The 15,016-nt window shown below is 40.1% G+C and overlaps 1 protein-coding gene across 1 annotated transcript in view; it reads left to right on the top strand.

Moving 5' to 3' along the window:
• The window catches only part of LOC142336399 (lysine--tRNA ligase-like), a 64,171-nt gene that overhangs the window by 33,820 nt on the left and 15,335 nt on the right, over positions 1-15,016 (top strand). The window contains exons 9-10 of the mRNA XM_075385201.1: positions 3,227-3,312; positions 3,584-3,669. Coding sequence (XP_075241316.1) covers positions 3,227-3,312; positions 3,584-3,669 — 172 coding nt within the window. The remainder of the gene's footprint in view (positions 1-3,226; positions 3,313-3,583; positions 3,670-15,016) is intronic.

Genomic DNA, 15,016 nt, shown 5'->3' with positions numbered 1-15,016 from the left:
GAGAATACAGAAAATCATGGTATAAAATGCAGTTTTTTTACAGTCTGAGCCCCCTCACTCCATCCGCACCCTCGTTCTCCCTACTCCACCCCCTTCTCGTCCAACCACATCTCATGCCACCACGAACCTGGCACGAGAGACAAGTGCTGTGCTCCGCCCGCCTAATGCTAGCTTCCTCAAACCCAAACTGGATATTATACAGGCCAAACGCTCGCAGGCCGTTTGAGAGCAATTCGCTCAACTTTGTCGGTAATATTTGTTAGTCGAGGATATCGGTAATTTCAGCTTCAAGGGTCTTTACAAAACTATATATAATTAATAGCCGCGTCAACAATTCCAGGCGGCTATTATTGCGCTCCTATTTTACAATTCAAAGAATTTTCATGAGTTTTGAAGTCAAATTGGAGTAGTGATTTTGGTCACGCCGAAACAGGAAGTGGAGCGAAAAAGCGAGTGGTTTTGCGGCGTTAAATTTTTTTGCTCTAATTGTAAAGTAGAGAGAGAACGGTGTTAGAACAAAATTTCGCTTTCTCGCTAGTGATTTTTTTTATTCACATGCAGCAATTTCACTTTGATTTTTTCTGTTTTTCGCTTTTTTGGATAGGATTTTCTTTCTAAATGGTTTTCCTAATCAATTCATAGTTCATTAGTTTTTGGTTGAACCAAACTTCCATTTCTCGTTAGTGGATTTTTGTGCACATGCGGGATTTTGATATTGATTTTCTGTTTTTTTTTTATTTTTTTGATCTGATTTTTTAGAAATGGTTTTCCCAATTCACTAATAGTCGGTTCTGTTAGTCAATGAAAATTCTTTGAATTGTACGTGAGGACTTGTCCTTCTATGTTTTTTACTTCGTCTAACAGATTTTTGTTTCGTCTTACTGTGATGTCATTTCTGTTTTTGGGTCAATTGCGTGACTTACCTCACTCAAAAAAATAATTTCTGAACTCACTTATGGAATTTTTTTTATGAATATTTACTAGTTAAAGATCAATAGTTTGCATCTAAGTGGTGCCAAACTTTTATGCCCTAATTTTGAGCATTAGTCTTGAGTTTTTTATTTCGAATATCAATTTTGAGAAAGATTTTTTAGGGCTTTTTCATTATAGACCGCATGTGTCATAAAATTGACAGTACGTATCTAACCCAAAAAATCTATTGGTCAACTAAAGAACTTTTGGCCAATCTGTCTCTTGTTTCTTTATTCGTTTCAATTCATGGAAGGCCACAAGCGTCTATCGCGGATATTTTCCGGCAATCTGCCCTCTATGTTTTTCAATGATGAACTGCCTCTTCGTAGTCCGTTGCGGGGATAATAATCTCGACCATTTGTCAACTTTTATAGCAATCGATATACAGTTTGGTTGTTGCTGGAGTTCTTTAGCTGGTAAGCGTGCTGAGGAGATGCAACTGCAGCATAATAATACGTTCATAAGTTCATCGCAGTAGAAATTTTTTGGAGTGTATTAACTTGCGTTCAGTGCTTCACAGAGCCGCTACCGAGATGTTGCAGAAAATTTTGCGCCCAAATGTAAGGTTTTTATTGCTTTCGAACGAAGTTTGAAGCAGTTACTGTATACGGGAATGTGAATTTTATTATTGGCCCTTTTTGCGCTGTTGTTTTAGAACATTCTTTGACTTCTTGAGTGACCTTTTCATGCTTGAGTTTTTCCTTTTTTGAGTGATATAAGCTGGTTTCATTTTGAATTAAAGCTTGTTGCTGGTGTCAAAGCGATTGTGCGCTAAAGAGAACCAATTCCATTGTAGCTTAGTGATGAAGATGTCAAACTGATATCATGGAGGTCAGGGGTTCGAACCCCTGTGGGATTGTTCTTTGCATCCATAATATATTTCTAAGCAACGCCCCCTATAAATTAAATTGCCCCGCCTGTCGTTTAAATACATTTATCCAACGTTAGTCGGTTTATGTTTTTTGAAGTCGAATTTGAGTATTAACTTTTGGGCTAGCAGGAACAGGCAATTTGACTTTAATATTTCAAGGTTTTGGATAGAATTTTTGTCTAACTGTTTAATTGCTCTCAAACGAAGTGTGTAGTAATTATATTAGTCCTGACGGTCTTTTTTAATGCGATTTTTTGCTTGATCAATTTTGTCCGACGCATTTGATTTTTTGTCCTCAAAAACGGGCAAACAGGTAGCGCTCAGCGGACATATTAACTGCTCTTAGAGCCTTTCAGCTCACTAGTCTTCAAGTATGCGATTCTCAGAATCTGAATCTGTTTTGGAGACTTATACTTATGGCTTGAAGGGCGTCTCCCCCCCCCCCAACTGTTGCCACCTCATCAGCCCCCCGGTGCACCCGACCCCTATGCGCTCACTTGCGCCCCTTCAATTAAGCTAAAGCTAGCTAGCCTCACCGTGCCTAGCTACTGATGAAGCCAACCGCTCGCCAGTCGTTTGAGAGCAATTCGCCCGACGTTTGTCGGTTATGTTTTTTGAGCAGTGATTTTGGTCTCGCCGGAACAAGAAATGGAGCAAAAAAGCGAGTGGTTTTGCGGCGTAAATGTTACTTTATTTTTAAATAGCGGGGAAATAGCATCTGAACAAATATTCGCTTTCTCTGTTGTGATTCTTTGTTCACATGCGGCAGTTCGACTTCTTTTACTGTTTTTCGAGTTTTTCAACAGTTTTTTTTTCTAAATGCTCCTTTCAGGACGTTTCCAGCTTTGTTTTTGTTCCGTCTTCTTATAACATTTTTCTTCTTTCATTTGTTCATATAACAAAACTAAAAAAGTCAACTTTTCTGAATTACTTATTTTTCTCACTAACTGTATTTTTGCGAGCGACGTCATTGCTTATTCTCTCTCTATAGCTTTAGATCATTCGAGTGGCTAGATTTGGAGGAAATGTGACTTAACTCACTCAACAAAATGACTTTTGCACTTTAAAACTTAAGTTTAATTTTAATAACTTTAAGGCCAAAGAAACTCAGTTGTTTAATAAAGTTTCCTAATAAAAATTTTTCTGTGGAGTGAATTCCGACAAGCCGTATCGATATATCACTGAATGTTTGTTCACAGTTTTAAAGTGGCGACGATAAATTTTTCAGTATTTTATCTGTATTCTCCGGCAAGCAAGTCTTTCGCAGCTATTACGGCAATCTGAGGGCTATGTTCGTAACTTTTTGAGTCTTGCTCTTTTTGAGGGGAAAGGCAGCAGTTTGTACTGGCTGTTTGTTTTGACGTGGCTGCTTTTTGGTTTTAGAGGCTCGCAAATTTTTGGACAATGTCTGTGTGAAGCAGGGCGTCGAGTGTAGCAACCCCAGAACAACAGCCAGACTATTGGACAAGGTCTGTTCCTCAAATTTGTGTGATTATGAACAGCTGTGGTAGCAAATACTCTATAGCAATGGATACAATTCAAAATCTTGTTCCTGAAAAGATTTGGATTGAGAAACTTTCATCCATTTGGAAAGAACGGTCCAAACCAAAACATATATAACTTTTGAGAGGAATGCATGCATTAAGAATAAACCTAATGGATAAGCACTTAATGGATACGTACTTTACAAATAAGCTTTAGAAATTGTAAATGTGTTGTCATGTAATGTCATTGTTTCAGTTAGTCGGAGAGTACCTGGAGCCCACATTCATCAATCCAACCTTTTTGATGGGACACCCACACGTAATGTCACCTCTTGCCAAATGGTTAGTTGTTCCCTATAAACGTCCACTCCTAGGTTTATGGGAGCTAACTCATTTTTTCCTTCTTAATTTGTTATATTAATGGCCGCCGTCAGCGTCTCAACGGCTACTATTTTGGCGCTCTCATTTTTTTCCAATTCAAAGAATTTGAATCATATTGGGGCGCTGTCTTTTTACGACTCGAAGAGAAGCGTCTTTTTATAGCTGCGAAGCTGTAAGCTGAGCGTAGCTATATTGCGGTGCTCTTGGTTTTTTACGACTCGAAGAGGAGTATTGGTTTTCTCTCGGTTTTTTTTTTACAGGAAGTAGATATGTTCACGCGGCATTTTGACCTTAAAGCGAAAGTGAGAAAACCTGTCTTGGTGAACAGATTTTCGCTAAGCGAGAGAAGTTTTTTGATCATGCGCTGCGTTTAGTGAATTGCTTTTTAACTTTGAAAAGTAGTTTTTGACTGAATTGCACATATAGATGACCGTTTTTAGCCGTTTTTTCGTCTAAGTGGCCCAATTTTTCTGCTTTTAATTTGGTTTCTTGTAAAAATAATTTTTATTCAATACTATATTGAATTTTCAACCTCGGAAATTGATACCACAGTGTTCTGCAGAGCCTGAAAATGCGTTTCAAGTTAAAAATTGGCACATAATTCTTGATTTTTTAGTTAATTTTTGTTTTTTTTTAATATTAACTTCTTCATTTTTGGATCTTTTAACCGTCTTTATGTCAAAAATCAGTTAATATGGCAACTTCTCTTTGATAATTCCTATACTCAATGCCTCTTTCTACCTCGATGTAATTTTGTTTAATAAAATTGTACATATGCTAATCTGATTTTGGTAGTTTTTTTCGATTTTTGTCAGTCTTTCGTTTGTATTTTGTTTGTAATTGCTAGAAATAGTTTTTTTTGTGCAACATGAGGGACTTTAATTTTGTTTCAATAAAAATTCAATCATTTTTTGGCGTTAAGTTTTGAAAAAACAGTTAAAACTTTTTCTTAAATGCAGTCTTAAAAGTTCTTTGACCATTTTTTTGCAAATTGTTTCAATGTTTCGTATTTATGAATTCTGCTTTTTCCTTTTTTCTGTTCTCTTCAGGAGGATAGATCTTTGTATCGGATGACTATCTTTTCTATTTGAATGCTGAGTGTAAGATTCTGAACTTTATTAGGCAGCCTAGAACGGGAACTAGCGCCCAGATCTCACAATTCGAAAGGTTTTTATTTGGTGGTTCGTTCTTGTTATTAGCCCCGTTTATTTGCTCTTCCGGCTTGATCAAGACAGTTAGTGCAACTATTTAATTAATAAACCAAATACGTAAATAACTAACGGAATAATAGTAACTATAACTCAAAGCAATCAAAACTATACAACTGTAGTCCAACTAAAGGACTAGTTTAACAGCACTAACTAGAATACACTTAAGAACTACTCAGAGCACTGACTGGTAATCCTTAAGCACAACAACTCTACGTGTTAACCAAATTCCCACGGAACGAAACGATCCTACACGATTATCTACCCGCTATAAACGTCGGTAATCCCGCAAACTATCAGAGCGATCGCTCTATTACTTAACTAACCGTCTAGCGATTTTAAACACGCTAAACTACAATCCGAGCTCGATGCTTAAACGTCACAGGCAACTCTGCCAAGTAACTATAACTAATCCGAGCCGCTCGATCGATCAAATAACGCAAGTTCCAGAGCCTCTCGCTCACTTACATCAGCAATCGGTGCTCAATAATGTAACCGAACTGCAAAGACTACTCAGAGCTTCTCGCTCAAGCGAATCAGGCAACTTAGCCAAATAACTCTAATTCTATAACAGCGACTATTCAGAGCATCGCGCTCAATCGCTCCGGCAAAGTTAATGCAACGACGCTTAATAACGATTAACAAGAGCCTCTTGCTCAATAGTACCAGCAAACTATGCCAAACAATCGATAATTAACTCGTTCGCGATTTGCAACTTCTGCGCTGCGCTTATAGTGTAAGCCGCTTATATACTGAGCCGAGCAAACAGTTTGTTTACTCAAACCAAACAACCGTCATTATTGCACCACGTTTTCCACTTGCTATAATGCTATTGGCTACTTTGTTTATATTCCGTCATACCAATGCCGTAAAACCGCAACGTGTCGAATACCAACTTAATTATTAGATATCAGCCAATATGGCCGCCAAGTATACGTATATGCGAATTCCGGATATTTCGGTTCTTACGTGCGATTTGTTTACATAGGGGAATTCCTAGGGTACCGTCCGCACGTCCGCTTATGCGCTGTAGGGTTACGGTCCGGTTGCGTCGTACGTCCGTAACAAGCAAAAAGTTCAAAATGGCCGACAAGTCAACTTATACTTAGTTACCTATTAAATATGTGTTTCCGGGTCTTTTGTTTACATAGGGCGGTTTGGGGGGTATAGTTCGTATTCCACCTAATCAGGCGTAGGCTCAGGGCCTTATTGCACCCTAGTATGACTACCGTTCATTAAACTCAAAAACTGCGAATTTCGGATTTTACCCCAAAATTATCTCTTTTTCCCCTCATAAGTGTTAATAGCTCCGGACTGGGTGAAGCTGACACTACCAATCCTGGTTTGTTATTAGCTTAGGGGTGCCCTAGGGTGATGGTGACCCCAGCTTGGTTCAGCCATATCGGCTTCAAAAAATCGGGGGGGGGGGGTGTACAGATTTCCGGTCCCAACTTTGTAAAAGTTTTCAGATTTGGCCAAAATTACAAATTTTGTAAAACTATTTTCTTTCAGTTATAACGGATGTCAGTGACTACTAACGGTTTTTTCGTTGCAACAAGCTACTCGCGGATTACAGCAAGCTAGTATTCAGTATAGAACGCAATTTCATATAAATCCCCGTAAAATGCATTGAGTCAGTAATACGCTATAATTGGTTTATGAACTTCAGCTACGTAGCAGTGGCTTTTTATATTCTCTTATTGGACCTCTTGAGAGCTAGGATACCTACATATAAATTACGCAAGAGATTGAAAGAGATGGTTTAACCTCTTTACAGAGACCTTCATGGTAACAGTTCAATGATGACATTTATTATGATTCCACACTTTATGATAACAGTACATATGATAGCAGCAAGCGCCAAAGTTCTGCCAACTCTCAATCAGTGCACCACAGATCCTAAATCTTTAATAGAATACCCGAAATTTCTGAGAGTTCAATATAACCGCTCTAACAAAATTACTTCACTTTCCGTTTCTCGTTAAAGTCATTACTGAACCTAATCTACTTGGTAGCTTGTTCCCAAGACAGAGCTGAATGTTCTCTTAAGGGTTGTCTGGTGTTCGCAGCTGTTATATTGACTCTAGTTGCATTACTTAATTGTCCGTTCAAATTTAAAAAAATATTTCACACCTAAAATTCTGATAGTTGTGGTTTGAGGCCATTGGTTACGATTTTACATACCTCCCTTCTATACCTTTTATCCTCCTGGATAAATTTAACATCAAATCAAAATGCACTATCAATAAAATTGTAACTTTTAACCCAAGACTTTTCGAACACACAAAAAGTTTTCGATTAGGCCAATATTCTTCATCCTATTTAAATGTCCAATTTAAGCTTCCGCCTCTTTATCGGCTCGCTCTATCACATGTCTCAGAAGCAATCTCCTGATTGTATCGTCTTCCAAATTGACCCCTTTAACATTCCCTTCCCTAAGAGTGTCGTACATACTCCGATAAAGCTCTCCCTCGCTTGGGCTCCACCACACCTTTGATATTTCTCTATATTTCTTCAACTTTGCACTCTTCTCAAAAAATCCCAGTATTTTTAGTGTTTCTTCAGAGACTCCTCCAATATTCCCATCTTTAGTTGAAGTACCCCCATTCCTTTGGAAAACATCGAGCCTGTGTATCTCATTGGCCATCAATGCTGGTTGTCCAATGTACGATTGATCCATATAGAGGAGCACTTGGTGGATAGAATAATCCCAATGGGCAAAGAAGCACGTGTTGAGATGCCGTACTTTCAATTCGAGCATCGCCGGGTCAACATCAGTTTTAAGGTCCCTTCCTACGTTTCTGGCAGCGGCTTCGACTTCTTCTGATGAGAAGATTCCATCGTCCTGCAGTACTTGCCTCACGCTAAACTGCAGATCCATTTATAGTTTTCGTTTTCTCCGTATTTTCTCTAGGTAGCTTAATTAAGCGGTTTCGCGTTGCCAACTGAGTGATAACCGGCTCCAGGCTGTTGATTCTTAACAATGATCCCTGGTGTGTTTACGTTTAACTAGCGAGTGCATATGCTGTTTGACATTTGCTAAACCAATACACGTTTCTATATCACCTTAACTATTTGTTTGCCTAGTCCTATTTGAGTTCTAGCTTGTGATTGCTTACTGTCAATTGGCCCTGAAGGCAACAAATTACCGCTCTAATAATATTTATAGCACCAGTGGATGATCTATAGCACCATGAATGGATGAACAAAAAGTTTGAAAAGTTTGAAAGAGCAGGAAGTTTGAAAAGTCTTACGGACTTTGTGAAGGACCTGGATCAAGCGGGATCTCACAAGCCACACCAAGGATCTGAGTTTCCATTGAAATGTCCCACATGATTCCTCTTTCTTGTTCCTGCTTCTCCCTCCTTCTACACTCTGACTGTGTTCCCTTCATTGTTGCCCATCGGCTGAGTGACATGTTTCTCCCGTCCGGAAGTTGACCAGAATTTGGCTGGCCTGCATGTAGGGGTTGACTCCATCTGTGGTTTTGTTCCCACCCGCCCGCTGGAAGAAAGTTTTGATTGTCCGTCGCTCCTGCTTCTTGCGCAGCCAGGTTCGCTCGTCTGCTTTGGTTAGGTCCTGTGGGGTTCTGTTCTGTCGTCAACTCCTCCTGGTAAGGGCTTTCCTATTGGCAGCCGCTTCTCTCGCTACCTGCCGGATCAACTTCCGTGGTACTACTGGAGAACAATTTCTGACTGTTAGCTACCACTGGTACCTCCAGACCAATCGCTTCCCGCCAATGGTCAGCCGCATGCAACTGAGATTTGAACTCAATTTTATGGTCTGTGCCTGAGCCAAGATGTGCACTCAAATGTTCGACGGCTAGCTGCTCGTTCGACGTGTTCACATCAATTAATTCTCTGACCGTAAAATTTGTTCCCTGTGGTTGTGCAGCCTCCAGATTCCGACTGCCTTGCCTCTCATCTATCAAAACGGGGGAAGAGGGTGGACGCTCCCAATCTGTTGTAGCTCTCCGCGCAATCCGGGGTCAGAGGGCTGAGGTCAGCGTGTTCTTGGATGTGTTGCGGCCCTTCATCAGGCCCCTCGTTCGTCTGGAGTCTTGGGGATAGCTGCAAATTGCTTTGGACCAGCTGAGTTGTCTTTCCTTCATCTAATTCTCCTTCTGCTGAAGCAGTGTTGTCGCTTAAGTCAGAGTGCAAGGCTTCCTCAGATAAGCTTTCTTTGTTGTCTGCGTTCAGTTCGTCTGTAACATCCCGGGCCTTGTCCTGTTCAGCGTCTGAAATAAAATTTGCAGAGCTTTGCCGTTCCTCATTCCATGCAGCCGTAGGAAATACAATCTCCATCAGTGTAGTCAGAATGAGCAAAGTCTTTTGTAGAATTGCAGAAACTGAAAACCTCAGCAATTGGCAGTTCCCTATTGTGGAATCAGCGTTTCTCTTTTTGTTCTGCGGTAGGCTCCGGTAGCATTGCCTTGCGCTCGACCTCCTTTTCTTTTGGTGACAAACTCTAAATCGTTTTCTGCATCCTCTACTTGCTTTTCTTTCTTTCACATTTGTTCCCTTCTCCTTTGACGGACCAGCTGTCTTGTGATTGTCAGGGTTGTCTTCTTGCGCGCCAATTTGGGAGGCAAGAATTTCGCAATTCAGTTCGTCTCCGTCTGTTACTGCCACTACTTTCAATAATGGACATTTTTGAGTGCACAACGTGGTTACTTCGTCCACTCGCTCATCGCTGTGGGGAAAGGGGTAGGTTTTTTTGTCCCCTCACTGGTGGGTAGAGCTAAATAATTCATTTCTGATTCTTTACTGTCACCCAGAATGTTTTCAGTAGACCTTCTTTGGTTTCGTTCGTCCCACTGATCAGTGTTTTTGGGCTCCTCAGTCTCCAGGACTGCACTAGCTGCTGCTGATTCAGTTCCACTAATTCGTTGCATGTAACCGACTCTTGCAGTCTCTCATTGATCTGCCGCTCCACCACCTCCATGTCTTCCACTAGATCTGGCATGTGGCTCCAGTTCTTGTCTCTAGGCAATTGAAGGTAGATTTGATCTGTCGTTCTGAGCCAAAGTGCTTGAATCTTGGCGTACTCTATGTCCGCCTCATTGAGATCAAGATTGGTGCTCCAAGCAATTACCCGCTTTGCAAAATCGGCTACCAGTTCTCTGGTGTTTGAAAAGTTAAGTTTTCTAACTCGTCTTCTATCAGCGGGTCCAACTCATGCTCGCTTCCTTCTAGCTCCATACTCTTGGAGCAGTCGATGTCTAGTACTCCAGGTTCGGCACTTGCCTCTACTGTGTCCTCCAGTTCGAGATTGTTGAGAGTCACATCAGTCTCCTTTTCCACTTCCCTCTCCGTGCTCGGAATTGATTGTGCTGTGGAATTGCCACTGTCTTTGGAGGAGACGGCTTCCTCTACAAGTTTTTCAGTTTCAAGTATTCTCCCTTGCTGGGTCTCATTTTCTTTGCTACGGGTTAACCACTCGTTCGATGTTTGGTACACCGCCATCTCACTGCCATCACTTAGGGTCTCTGATTCTGGGACGAGGATTCCCGTTTCTATTTCTAATCTCTGGAGCTCCCAGACAATTTCTTCGAAATAGCTCTAGTGGTTGCTCGCTCCGAGTCCTGCCCTCAATTCCTCGCGAGCCTTTGTGCACATCACGTCGATTGTTATGTTATCTCGTTCCCCTTCATCCAAGCAACTCGATTCTAAACTCCACAGATGAACACGTTGTGCGAAGTCTTCTACCATCTCGAAGGGTTCCTGTCTTTCAAATGCGTGGATGCCATGTTGAATGGCTTGCAGTCTGGGACTTATCTCGTCCAGGTTAGTCTTCGTCTCAACATCCTGTTTGGCGTAGCTCACCTTCGGTGCTCTATAGTCTTCACGTCCCTCTATGTCCCACGGCTGCGTGTGGAAACCGGGGGCTGGTTTCGCCTCTACTTGTTCTCGCATCATTTCTAACACGTTTGTTGAATTAAGTCCATTATCCGCAATCCAGCGATCTACTTGCTCCAAATCCACAACACGTCCATTAGAACATGATCGAAACATTTTGTAGAGCTGTCTACCCATCTCCAACAGTTCCATCTCTTCATTCCTCTGTCGATTGTTTATTTCGTTCTCTTCGCCGTTCTCACTTGCCACTTGTCCTGGACTTGAGCCAAAGTCACACCGATGCCATCACCCTCGCATCTGTCGTTGTTCCGATACATTATCACCACTCGTAGATTTCCGCTCTATTGTGTCCCACTGAAGAAGAAGCCCACCCAGGAGCGCCACTGTAAGATTCTGAACTTTATTAGGCAGCCTAGAACGGGAACTAGCGCCCAGATCTCACAATTCGAAAGGTTTTTATTTGGTGGTTCGTTCTTGTTATTAGCCCCGTTTATTTGCTCTTCCGGCTTGATCAAGACAGTTAGTGCAACTATTTAATTAATAAACCAAATACGTAAATAACTAACGGAATAATAGTAACTATAACTCAAAGCAATCAAAACTATACAACTGTAGTCCAACTAAAGGACTAGTTTAACAGCACTAACTAGAATACACTTAAGAACTACTCAGAGCACTGACTGGTAATCCTTAAGCACAACAACTCTACGTGTTAACCAAATTCCCACGGAACGAAACGATCCTACACGATTATCTACCCGCTATAAACGTCGGTAATCCCGCAAACTATCAGAGCGATCGCTCTATTACTTAACTAACCGTCTAGCGATTTTAAACACGCTAAACCACAATCCGAGCTCGATGCTCAAACGTCACAGGCAACTCTGCCAAATAACTATAACTAATCCGAGCCGCTCGCTCGATCAAATAACGCAAGTTCCAGAGCCTCTCGCTCACTTACAACAGCAATCGGTGCTCAATAATGTAACCGAACTGCAAAGACTACTCAGAGCTTCTCGCTCAATCAAATCAGGCAACTTAGCCAAATAACTCTAATTCTATAACAGCGACTATTCAGACCATCGCGCTCAATCGCTCCGGCAAAGTTAACGCAACGACGCTTAATAACGATTAACAAGAGCCTCTTGCTCAATAGTACCGGCAAACTATGCCAAACAATCGATAATGGTACGGTTCGCATTCGGCCTAATCAGGCATGGGCTCAAGGCCTTATTACGCCCTGTAATAGGTGGCGTTCATAAAACTCAAAAATCAGCGTTTTCGGATTTTACCCCAAATTTATCACTTTTTCCCCATATAAGTGTTAATGGCTCCCCACCTAGATAAGCTGTCACCACCAATCCTTATCCACAAATTGCTTAGGGGCCCCCTAGTGTGTTGGCAATCCCGGTTTGGTTCGGCCATATCGGCTTCGCAAAATCGGGGGGTGGACAAATTTTCAGTCCCAACTTGTAAAAGTTTTCAGATTTGACCAAAATCGAGAGTTCCTAAAAATCCTAATTTCTTTCAGTTATAATGGATGTCAGTGACTACTAACAGTTTTTTCGTTGCAACAAGCTACTCGCGGATTACAGCAAGCTAGTATTCAGTATAGAACGCAATTTCATATAAATCCCCGTAAAATGCATTGAGGTCAGTAATACGCTTTAATTGGTTTATGAACTTAAGCTACGTAGCAATGGCTTTTTATATTCTCTTATTGGACCTCATGAGAGCTAGGATATCTACATATAAATCACGCAAGAGATTGAAAAAGATGGCTTAACCTCTTTACAGAGACTTTCATGATAACAGTTCAATTATGACATTTATTATGATTCCACACTTTATGATAACAGTACATATGATAGCAGCAAGCGCCAAGGTTCTGCCAACTCTCAATCAGTGCACCGCAGATCCCAAATAGAATACCCGCAGTTTCCGAGAGTTCAAGGTAACCGCTCTAACAAAATTACTTCACTTTCCGATTCTCGTTAAAGTCATTACTGAACCTAATCTACTTGGTAGCTTGTTCCCAAGACAGAGCTGAATGTTCTCTTAAGGGTTGTCTGGCGTTCGCAGCTGTTATATTGTCTCTAGTTGCATTACATAATTGTCCGTTCAACTTAAAAAAATATTTCACACCTAAAATTCTGATAGTTGTGGTTTGAGGCCATTGGTTACGATTTTACACTGAGCAATGAAATGGATTCGCTTTCTTTAATTGAATTTTTTGATTTTTTTAAATTGATTTTCAACTTTCAAAAATCAAGAATGTCTTTTTGTTACGGTGTTCCATACATTGTGCCAATATTTACATTCCAGTTAGTATCATTCTATTTTTGTCCTGGCACCTACATTTGTTTTCGGTATATTGATCAGTTGTGAAAAATGAATGATTTCAGCTTTTTCTTAGATTTTCGTCATTTCTTTGGTTTCAATTGATTTCATTCAACATAAGGCAGTAGAGAGAGTTTGATAGCAAGCTTTTTCCAAAATTTCCTTTTATGACTAATTACTGCAGCTTTCTTCCGGCCTTGGTATTAGTTAAAACGATTTTTTGCCTTTGAATATTCTGCTGCTTATGTCTTTTCTATGATCAATTTTATTTTTGAGTTAGTATGAAATCATGTTGTCTAGCTTCTGTACAAGAAGGAACAGGTGTGTGTTGTTTTTTGTCTTAATCTCAGTGATTAGAAGTGTATTTATAGGTGTTTTCTGATTCTTAATTTTGAGCTTTCTTTTTTGAAAAGATTTAACTTAATTTCTAAGATTTTTATCTGCCGTTTGCTTTCGCGATCTTTTTCAGATTAGACTCATGAATTATTTCAGGGCTATTGATAACCTTGTCAGCTTTTTCAGACTATCAGTTTTTTGACCACTTTAATTATTTTTTAACGTTACCAAACGTTTTCAATAATATAAAATTTTGCTGCATTTGGTTTCTCTTGTTGACAGTAGTTTAAGTTTCACCAATTTTTAGAGCAGACCTGGGGAGGTAGTGAGTTAATGGTTTAATACAAAAGGTAGTGGCTTCCGTTGCAATTACAGTTTTGTTAGTGAAAATCTGACGCTTCGAGTTGCTTCCGGAATTCTTCCGGCTATGTTTTGTTTCGTCGTCTGACGCTCTTTTTTATTTGTTTTACATTTGTTCACACAGCAATGCTGAAAAAGTCAAACTTTCTGAATGACTTCTTCCTCTCACTAACGGCATTTGCGCGCGTGATGGCATTTCTCACTCGCTTTAGCAAAAGTTTTTAGGTTAATTGTGTGATTAGATTTTGATCATACGTGACTTACCTCACTCAATAAAATGACTTTTGCACTTTAAAACTTAAGTTTAGTTTGAATTTGTTTAAGGTCAAAGGAACTCATTTGTGCAGTAAAGGTCCCTGATAAGAGGCTTCTGCGGAATGAATTTTGACAAGCTTTATTAATTTATCAGCCTAGTTTTTTCAGCGGCGTCGATTTTGTTTTTAATTTAGATCTGTATCTGTTTCTATCTCTATTATATGGCACGCAGGTCTATTCTTTCGCAGCTATTCCGGCAATCTACCGGCTATGTTAAAATTAATATTACAAATATTACTGGAGTGAATTTGAAGCAGGAAATTAAATGCGTGGTTTGATTTTTTTTCTCAAGTTGAGGCTTTTGTCCGTGTTTGAACTGTATGTTGGTCATAGATAACTTCAGTTACTCACAAAGTTTTGCTTAACAAGGACTTGGCTAATTAATTGTCAAATGAAATTTGTAACATGTATATTATACCGGTGGACTTATCTTTTTGTGATTTTTCGCTTGATCGATTTTTCGTCTGACGCTTCTGACTTTTTGCCCTCGAAAACGGGTAAAGAGCTAGATCTGGGAAAGCATTAAATTGCTAAGCAGCTATCTCAGAGCGCTACTAGTCTTCTAAGTGTTCAATTCCCTAAAGCTGCCGACTGTTGAGAATACACATCACCGTGTAAAGGGCCTTTTTTGGACAGCTTGGGCCACCTCAGTCCATCCGCACCCCTCTCCCACATACTGTTCTCCTCCACTCCACCCCCTTCTTGTCCAACAACATCTCCACCATGTTTGAGAAATTTAAAACAAAAATCGAAAAATTTGAAGTTTCTATTTCTTGCAGTCAGGTTTTCTTTGTTTTTTTTCTTTAAAATTAGACAGGTTTTGTTGACAAGCTTTATTTGGCTTTTCTATTGTTAAAATGACTAGTTTAATGAAATCAAGCCGGCTAAAAA

This window comes from Convolutriloba macropyga, chromosome 3, assembly GCF_964194025.1.
Source record: "Convolutriloba macropyga chromosome 3, txConMacr16.3, whole genome shotgun sequence".
NCBI classification, from domain to species: Eukaryota; Metazoa; Xenacoelomorpha; order Acoela; family Convolutidae; genus Convolutriloba; species Convolutriloba macropyga.
The sequence above is the reverse complement of the archived record's forward strand: the minus strand, read 5'-3'. Positions and strand labels throughout refer to the sequence as shown.